The 10,314-nt window shown below is 41.6% G+C and overlaps 1 protein-coding gene across 1 annotated transcript; it reads left to right on the top strand.

The window, feature by feature from the left end:
• Nucleotides 1-414: 414 nt before the first annotated feature.
• GPHA2 (glycoprotein hormone alpha 2) lies at nt 415-5,581 on the top strand. The gene is made up of 4 exons (XM_018565297.1): nt 415-436; nt 655-756; nt 1,288-1,472; nt 5,445-5,581. Exons 2-4 carry the CDS (start codon nt 660-662, stop codon nt 5,544-5,546), a joined length of 384 nt encoding a protein of 127 aa, XP_018420799.1. The 5' UTR covers nt 415-436; nt 655-659; the 3' UTR covers nt 5,547-5,581.
• Nucleotides 5,582-10,314: the final 4,733 nt, after the last annotated feature.

Raw genomic sequence — 10,314 nt, forward strand, 5'->3', positions numbered from 1 at the left:
ATTTTACAATATAGGGGAATACAAGGGAGAATGGAATTGGTTATTATAAGGCAGTACAGGCTGGGACTTCATTTGAACATTTTAACATTGACACATAAAATTTCATAACAAATCAGCAATGAATGGACTTTTTTTCTGAACTGCCCCTGCTTTGATGAAATACTCTTACTATTACATTTATTGTAGGACAGCGGTGGTATTAATACATTGAACCGTGTTGATCTGGTGGTAGAGTGGTGATAAATACGACATCTTTCAATATTTGGGATGATTGGAGAGCCCCGAGGAAGGGATGGGTAGTGTTCAGGTGGGTGGTATTCTGGCAGATCAGGTGTGGATGGGTGTGTCAGTACACAGTACATATAGGTGGGTATATTCAATGAAGATGAAGGATACGGAGGATTCTACTGAACAACTGAGATTCATTATTACTCAGGTAAGATGCTGAAAAGCAGAACTTCAATGATCTCTTTCTAGTTTAGCATTATGGTTATCATTTGTAGGCTAACTCTCTAGGTTAGATGCTCAAGTTTATATTTGATTATTCTTTATCGTTTTACAAAATTATGCTGAAAAATACTTTAAATGATATTACTTACTAACGTAGTTATAAAAGGGCAACTGTGGTAAACTGTTCTTTCTCCTCCAATACAGCCATCATGTATTTGCCATTTGCCACTGTCATCCTAATATTTGCTGTACTCACCCCAAAGACTCGGAGCTATGATGCCGCTACACCAGGATGTCACATTCACCGTAAGTTAGTTCTGGAGCCAGATAAGGTGCCAGGTGAATTATAGCATATATATTAAGATCTATAATGCAGAATATAGATAGAAAAAAAGAAAATAAGCTGAAAGCTACCTGTGGCCAGCCCATTGAAGATGAACAAAAAAATAAAGTGACATTTATTTGGTAAAATAAACATTCATAAGGAATAAATCAGCTAAAATAATTGCACAAAAATGAAGGTTTTTTGATTTAAATGAGTAAGTTTTAGTAGCAAAATGTACTAATATATTGTACTAATCTTAGCTACATAGTCGGTACAATGTCAATTAAAACAACAAAAACAAGAAACTGTGCATCCTCAGAATTATATACCTGCAAACGATCCAGAGGAAGGCAAAACAAAAAACAAATGAAAATCAATTCCTTCCTGTTACTCATAAATAATTAGAAAACTCCCTGGATCAATATTATACAATGTTATTTTTGAATGATCTGACTCTTAAAGCGATACAAGAGTATAAGACTATATAAGTTTTTATTCTTTTTACCCTACAGCATTTAATGTCACTATAACAAGTGATCGTAAAGGGACTTGCAGAGGGACGCAGTTTATAAATGCATGTGTCGGTCATTGTGAATCCAGTGCCTTCCCATCCAAGTATTCAGTGTTAGTGGCCAGCAGATTCAAACACAACATAACATCAGTGTCGCAGTGCTGTACCATCAGCAAAGTGGAGAAGGTGGGTGCCTGTAACAATCAGAGAAATATGTATTACAAAGCAGTGATAGTGTAATTATGAGGAGCATTTGTAACACTCATTTCAGTGCTTTTTTTTTTTTTTTAGAAATTTGATTTCTTTTTTTTGTGGAACAGTAAAACACATATCTGTGTGGTACAAAGTGTTGGAAATACAACAGCATATACACGGATGATATGTTTGAGCTGTAGATGGCGCTGCAGTGCAATGTTAGTTTTCTATATGCATGCTTATCTATGGTACACAGGAAGTTTTCCTATATATATGTTTGCTACACAATGCTGTATACACAGATGCAGACATCTCAACTCTCCCGGATGTTTCGGGAGTCTCCTGCTATTGGATAGCGGCTCCCGAACAACCGGGAGAGAAAAATGTTCTCCCGGAAAGGTTTACTCGATCCTTCCCCCCAATACAGATCACCAGGCACAAGAATGTGCTTCATAATCTGGCTTTTGATAGCTGAAGCATGAAGTGCTGAGAGTAGTGCTTCATGCTTCACTAATCACAGAGCAGATCGAGGTCTGCTTCCACTCTCCATCCTGACACTGTTTACCATGGTCCCAGACCCCCGAGACCACGGTATGGAGTGCAGGGAGGGGGCGGGCAGCACAATGGTGGCTAATACAAATGATCTGGGTGGGCTGTACAGCTTGTAGTTGTAGCAGCCGGCCCTGCCTGACGTCATTGGTTGCTAGGTTGCCAGCAGTCCTAGCTGTCAAAGACTGAAGCAGAGGGTGGCATGTGCTGGGTTATTTCTGGAAATGGATTCACCAGCCTTGGAGGCTGGTGTATCCACTGTCAGCCAGCCATAACTCAGCGCAGGTCAGCAATCGTGGTCCGGACAGAACCACCACTTGGTCTGTTCCATCTGGCGGACCAACCACCACTTGGTCCGCCATTTAGTGACCCGTGCTATACTCCATTGCACCAATGCACCATTTTCTTTTCCCTTTCTCTCTCCCTCTTCCTCCTCTTTTCCACTGCAACCATTTTCGTAGAGTGTAGGCAACGCAACTAATACGCACATTTCAGCGTGTTGCGCTGCTTTTTTCTTTACCCCATCCCCAGTTTCAGGTTCACTAACATCCAAAAGTTCCCACGTTTGAAAATCAGTGAAACAAAGAAAAAATTAAAATACACATCAGTTCTCCGTCATGCATCCAAAGCATTCAATTAACCAGTTAGTCATGCTCAACTTTTGTTACACTTCATACCTAACTTTTTTATTCCTTGTTGTGGATATTGTATATGTTGTTTACACTGTTTAAATATGAATTGTTTTAGCTTGCAATAGGAGTTTTGTCATATTTTAAGTTGTCAGTATAAAAATTTGCTCCGTCAGTAAATGTTTAATGTCTTGATCAGTAAAAAAAAGTTGTGGGGAGTTGGCAACCCATCCGCCATCTTTGGGCAACCACTGATTATGTCACTACAGTGCGCATGCATGTTGCACTGTCCAGGCACCGTCCTCCATTTTTGTCATCTTACAAATAGTGGCCTTTAGCCGGGAGTATATACTGCATTGCGCATGTGCCGCAGGCAGTTTATACAAAATAAAAACCCGCTAGCAGCAAGAGGAAGTGTTTTGGCAGAGAACATTGCATGATGGGAATTTATCGAGGCTGGAGCAGACAGAATCTGTTGCCTATGGCAATCAGTCAGCTTCTCTCTTTCATTTTCAAAGCTTAACTAAACAAACTGAAAATAGAAGCTGATTGGTTACTATGGGCAACTGCTCCAGATTCTGTCAGCTCCAGTTTTGATAAATTCCCCCATGTCTGTTCTGCCAAAAACTCTACCGTCTGGCAGTTTTTTCTTTTTTGACTTAAATTCAGTTTTCAATTAGTTTTATTTCGTGGTATCCCAATGGTTGACATCTCAGCACACTTACCATTACTTGCCAGCAGATGTCACCAATGACTGTAACTCAGCCACACTGCTGTCTTTTATAACATACAATATGGTGCACATAATATTACTATTGGGAATCCTAATGGAGCAAGGCAAGAATGATAATAGCATAGTTCTATTACTGTCTTGTATCTATGATTATTTTATTCAGCCATTGTAAAATGCCCACCCCCATGCCATTCTACATAAACATAATGGGACATTAGGCAAAGTATGCGTCTGATGATTCTCCATAGACTCTGATCTACACGTAATGTGCTAGTACACGGTGCTGGCAGAATGAACTGATGGGGACATTTGTTTTGCAGATTGTGGCAACACGGGGACCTTTGCAAGTAACGTTTACACATTTACCTAATTGCTGCTAACAGAAATGTAGCAGATGCCATTTCTGATCTGTTTCTGTCTGAAACACTAGCAGCCTGGCTGTCATGCAGATGCAATAGCTTAGAAATTGCCAAGTCACTTACCTTGAGGGCCCATTCACACCACTTCAGAGCAGTAGCGGCTGAAACACACAGCAATCGCTCACAAAACTTCCCCCTTCATTCTGGAGTGGGAGGGGGCTTGGCGGTGCAATTAAAGTCAATGGCACTGCAGCCACGCCCCCACCCGCGCGCAGTGTGTTTAGACTTCGTTCCTCAGTACTCTGCCTGAGATGATGGGGCTCCCAAAGGGTTCTGGCCATAAGAAAGGAACTGAATTGAGGGTCCACTCATGTAAGAGTGGGGGTCAGGAGTACTTCCCTAGTGTCTGAGATCTGGAGGTGCCTCCTGATTTTAATGGGTCTAACTGGTCTGGTCATGGGCTGAGAAGGCAGAGAGCCTGCGGTGTCAAGCACCCCCTGGGAGTGGCGCCTTGGGGTGCTCGAGTAACACTATGGGTTTGGGACCCCACTGTGCAAACGGTACTAAGGTCTAAGGTCACAACAACACCAGGTTTCTCTGCACCATGCCTCTTGGGCTATGCCTTTTGGCTAAGACCAAGGGTCATTTTTTTTATACCGAGTCGCATGGCCTAGCCATTGAGTTGCAGTTTGACACTTATTTATTTGTCTCCACTCTTTGTGCACTTCACTTTTCATGTATTTTTCACTCTACAAGGATGGAGGATGTGGGTCTTTGGGACTGCCCTGAAGTCTAGGCGGAGGATGTGTGGCCATAAGTTTCTTTTCTCCCCTGAACTGGGGTTCTCTCTTCGGGAGAGCCCCCAACCTATTACTCGGTGGTCAGCTTTGGCTGACCCAGAGGAATGGGTCAGTGTGGCTTTGGCTAGCTGGACAGTGCTCTGCCCCTGTCTGGAGCCTTGCACCCCAGGGAGTCAGGGATGGAGCCTTATCTTTTCAGGGATGGACCATGAGACACACCCTAGTGCACTTTTTTTTGTTAACTATGGTCTTTAGATCTAGACTAGCCCTTAGGAAGACCTTGTAAGAAAGATCCTTAGGGATGTTTTATAAAGCTTCCACCCAGACATACACTGGGTGAATGCCATTTGCATGCCATTTCTGCCACTAGCTGGAGTTAAGGTGTTCCTCAGCTCTACTCAGTGCTGAGACTGTTGAATAAATGGCATTCACCCAGCATGTGGCTGGGTGTAAGCTTTATAAATCATCCCTAGTGTCACACAATTCATTATATTGCTTCTTATGTTATATTTTTGTGTTCTTATTTTGTATGTTTCCACTATGGTTGAACATCTATGGTAACTTTTGCACAACTAAACTTGGATTCAATTCCTGCAGGGATACTATCTGCAAGCAGTTCACATGCTCTCTTTGTATTTGTGTGGTGTTCCTTCCAGTTCTCTAGTTTCCTCCTAAAACCCACACAACTTGTCTATGGGATAACTGATTTCCAGTAAAACTGTTGCTGCTGTTTCTATCTTTGTGCATGACTTGTATAGGGATATTATCATGAAAGCTGTTTGGAGTGAAAAGTCTGATGCAAATGATCTTCATACTTTGTAAATTGCTACATATCTGGTTGCTTTTATATATAAATGCATAAAATAAGCAAATGTGATCCTGTTCTTTTCCAGGTAAAGGTTCGCCTGTTTTGTGGAGCATCTCACTGGGAGGAAATCGAAATTGGTTCTGCATCGGCATGCCAATGTGACATGTGTCGTCTGGCCCGATATTAACATCACCACACTGCTGGAAGAATCAGCCAACCATATATACAAAGGCTTACAGTAATTGCACTGTGCTTTGAAAACATTTAAACTGTGTGACCTTATGAGCAATATGCAATGATCAACCAGTGTGGTTAGTGCATAGCTACTTCACCCTAGATGTCATGGAAATTTACGTACAGTCTGGAGCGGGGAAAGGTGCATTCACTTTTTATTGATGCTCAAGGTAGAAATCAAGCCAGAACTTTTTTTAAATTTTAGATAGAGGGCTAAAGGTTGGAACTAGGGATGCACAAATACCATTTTTTCCAGACCGAGTACAAGTACAGATACTTTTCCTCAACTACTCACTGATACTAATTACCAATACCTCTTTTTAGTGTCATGTGACAGTTTGAAGAAAAAAAAATGCAGTGCTGGGTCTCACCAGGGCTGTGCGGGTCTAACCAGGGCTGTGCAGTCTCAGAAGGATGTGCGGAGTCTTAAAAGGGCTCTGTGCGATCTCTCCAGGCCTGCATGCGGGTCTCTTCAGGGCTGTATGCGGCTTCTCGCCAGGGCTGCATTTGCGTCTCACCAGGGCTGCGTTCGGGTCTCACCAAGGCTCTGTTCGAGTTTCACCAGGGCTGCGATCAGGTCTCGGCTGTATGAGCAGGTGTGGGGCTCTCCAGGGCTATATGGGCGAGTGTGGGGCTCTCCATGGCTGTATGGGAGGGTATGGGGCTCTCTAGGGCTGTGCCGGTCTCTGCGGCAGCGGGAAGGAGAAGTGCGGCTGGACTGGCGCTGTCAAAGACAGCTGCCTGAGGTCCCCAGAAACCGGGGGACCTCAAGCAGCTGAATCAATTTAAAATTTTAAAACGCTGGTTTCAGCGCTTAGTATCTGGGCATTTCACGAGTACAAGTACAAAATGCCCAGTATAGGCACTGATACCAATACTAGTTTCGGTGCATCCTTAGTTGGAATCTCTACCAGATTTGAATGCTTTCTGGGTGGATGGAGGGGAAAGATTCTCTTCACTACTTGCTCCTGGTGGCACCAGTCTCCGAGACAGGAACTGTCTAATGGAACTAATGGATACAGGAGATGCACCAGTGAGATGAAGTCTCCACAATGGGGACAAAACTAGAAATAGAAACTGAATAGGGGTTTTAGCCCTCCCTCACTCTATCCAGAACTAAAAGTTCTGACTTTTGCAGTAAGTGTTGCAGTATGAACAGGTCACATAGAAAACAAATGTTTTCTTTGTTTCCTGATGGTAACCTGTATTGTTCTTGTGCATAACAACGCAGGTCACTACACATAGTGTGAACAGGCCCTTACCCTTAAAGAGTTACAGTCAACCCCTAATTATTCCATTAATGTTTAGCAACCATAAAGAAAATACTGTATCTGATTATTTATGATACACCCCAGCTTTAAATTTCTGTTTGTTCATATCTAAAAGTTCCCATTGTATGCCCCTAATTTATAAGGCTTTTTAGTTATATTTATATAAAATATTATATGTAAATTGTAATTATGGGCAGGTTTGAAATTCAAGCATATGAATATATGCATTAGTTTATTTAATATTTATAATACATTTTGTATGATTTTGCATTCCTTTTCTAATAAATATGTAAGAAATGCTAAAAAGTAGTGTCTTTATTGGATTTATTGCTTTCCCAGCTATTCCCAGGAAAAAGTGTTGTTTATTTTAGCACCTTTGAAGGTGTGCATAGGTGTTCAGGACATCATCAACAATGGGCCCCTGTGCTAGAACAATATTTGGACCTCTTATTGAACTCTTATGCAAGTAGAAACATTTTTTCCTGTATGAAAAAAGAGTAACCTAAGCACAGTTAGAACAACTAAAAGAATAGCCCCTGCTTCTCACCTGTCCTAGAAGGGAGCAGATCTTTGTGGCAGCAGGAGGGGTGCCAGCATCTGCTTGACCAAATCTAGTATAAATAGGCCCCTAGATTCCAGAGGGCCTTTTACAGGCTACACGAATAGTCTGGGGTTGACTCACTAAGGGGCTAAAATGTTTACCAGTGTGCAGTGGTGTGAGTTAAAGCGCCCAGAATGGCACAGAAACTCATGTGGCGTTTTGGCTAAATCTGGATGTGATTTAAAGGGCAGGGCTAGATGAAGAGGTAGAAGTCAAGGTTCCCTCTTCAGCCTGGGGCTGCCCAGGCGACAGGTGGTGAGGCGGGTGTCAGAGAACTGTTTTGCAGCCTCCTCTGTGGTGATAGGTTCAAGAGGCGAAAGTATTACATGTGGTGGTGGTGGTACAGGATATGTTCATTTGAGAAGATAAATTGCAGCTTGTTTTTAAAATGATAGGCAATGTCCTTGCAGTAAATGAGTTAGAGGGTGGTGGTAGTGAGGGTGGTGGTAGTGGGTGACAAAGTAGAAGGTAGAAAATAATTGACAAGAAATGGATGAGAGGGTGTTAATGACAGTGACAAAATACGTTTGTTTAGCAGCACAGAGGGAATACGCAGCTAATTTTCTCTAGGATACTTCCTACAGTGCTCCATAACCATAAGCTACCCATAACCTCTTGTGCTGACTGCCCTTAGGACCTGCTTACCTACAGCATTGGTAGAGAGTGCAGTCAGCCCCCCAGGAAGCCCATGGTTTATATATGATAATTGTATTTGACAAAGTTGTGATTTTCTTTTTTTTTCTCAAAATAAATTTTTATTGGAAAATAAAATGTAACAATACAAAGGAGATAAGCTGTAATAGAATATGAGAGCCAGCATAGTATGTACAATAATAAGTAAAACAGATTGTAACATAAGTACATCATGGGATATAAAAAAATACAAATCCTCGAAGAAGTATTATTGCTATAGATTGTCAAAGGCATCATCAACTATAATGGTCAAAATGTACTCATGAATCATCAAATCCAAGGAGTATTGATAGGGTCTTCACAACGTCCAAGCAAAAATATGTAAGATTAAAGGAAGTCTTACACAGCTGGTGAGAAAAAATATTCTTATCTACTACAGTACTCTTCAATTTCAGGAGGACCTAGGATTCGTACTGACACATATGTGATGTTAGGAGGTACTGACAGATATACGATGTTAGGACAGATATACAAATATAGGAGGTATAGTAAAAATGGAACTCTCCATAGAAAAGAAAAAAGAGAGACAATAATGTGCAGAAAAAGAGATATACGAGTACAGAGGAAGGAAGAGAAAGTGAAGGGACAACAAGAAGGAAAGAGAAAGAAGAGGAAGAGAAGAAATAACAAAATAGAGAAACAGAGAAGTCTAGTCTGTGCGGGAAGGATGGATCCGGTTATAATTGGTGAGCTATGGTTAAATGATCCATCAAAGAGTATAAAGGCTAAGATGTAGGTCTGAGGGTAAATTATTTTTTTATCCATGGTGACCATATTTTTTCAAAATTATGCATGGTGTTGTTTAATTCAGCAATTCTTTTCTCTTGGGACAGTATTCAGTGAGCGTGACATTTGAGTGCTAAGGGAATGGGATTTCAAAGATTTGGCTATTGCCCTCTTTGCAGCTGTAAGAATATGAAGGGAAAGTTTTAAAAAAGCAGAGGGGATATCATCTGGCTTGTCATTAAGAAGAGCTATGGATGGTCCTTTGGGAATGGGTCTATCCAGGAGATTAGAAAGTAGATTCAAAATACTGCCCCAAAACGTCAACATTTTTCAGCACTGCCATCATATGCGAATGTATGAACCAGGAGCTGCGCAGCCCCTGAAACAAAGTGAAGAACATTGCGGAGCAAAGGAAGCCAATATAGTGGTTACCAAGTGCCAGTGCATTAAGACTTTGAAATTAATTTCTAGCATACCTGCACTTTGGGAACTGGATTTAGTGTTCAACCATGAAATAAGCCACATATCCATGTCGTTCGAAAGACCGAGGTCTCTTTCCTATTCGATTACATTGAATGGGGCAGTTGGCGGGGGTGAGCAAGGAAGAATATACTGTGGAGATAAGACCTGAAGTGTGAGGATTATCTCATATATCAACTCAAATGTGGAAAATTCCTTTCCAGATTCCAATTGTTTGACATGTGTGGAGATAAATGCTTTACTTTGGAGATAATGGAAAATCTCCCTATTAGGAAGATGATAATGGCCTTGGAAATACAAGAACATTTTTACCCCATCAGGGGTTTGGAATTTCCAAAAATTAGTTATTGCACGGTCAAACCAAGCTGTAAAGTTCTTTGGATAGGTATAAACTGGGAAGAATGAAGGGTTATGGAGGAAGGAAAGTAGTGGTAGGTTAGAAGAAAGTAGTCCTGTTGTAATTTTAACCAAGACCCAGATGTGAAGAGAATGAGCCGTAATGGGGTTGTTTATGGGTGGTCTATATCTGGGGGTGGGGGTGGGGGGGAGCCATAAAAGGTGCACGGGGTGAAGAAAGGATTCTTCGATAGTAACCCAGCGGGGTATTTCATATACAGCGTGATATTTGCTAAGCTGATCATTTTGAGCTGCTTGATAATACTTAGAGATTTGGGACTCCCAGGCCACCCCTGGATTTGTGTAAATAGAGGGTTCTTCTGGGGACCCTCGGATGACTCCCACCCCAAATAAAGCGAAAGACCTTTGATTGGAGAGATTGAAAAATAGAGGTTGGGACTGAAACTGGAAGCATACAGAACAAGTACAGCAGTTTGGATAAAAATGTCATTTTCACAGCCGCTATCCTACCTATCCAAGAAATATTGTATCTAGACCATGTTTCTGACATGCGAGTAAGTTTAGACACCATCGCAGGATAGTTAGCCCTAAGT

Source organism: Nanorana parkeri, unplaced genomic scaffold (genome assembly GCF_000935625.1).
Source record: "Nanorana parkeri isolate BGI_ZX_2015 unplaced genomic scaffold, ASM93562v1 scaffold25, whole genome shotgun sequence".
Lineage (NCBI taxonomy): Eukaryota > Metazoa > Chordata > Amphibia > Anura > Dicroglossidae > Nanorana > Nanorana parkeri.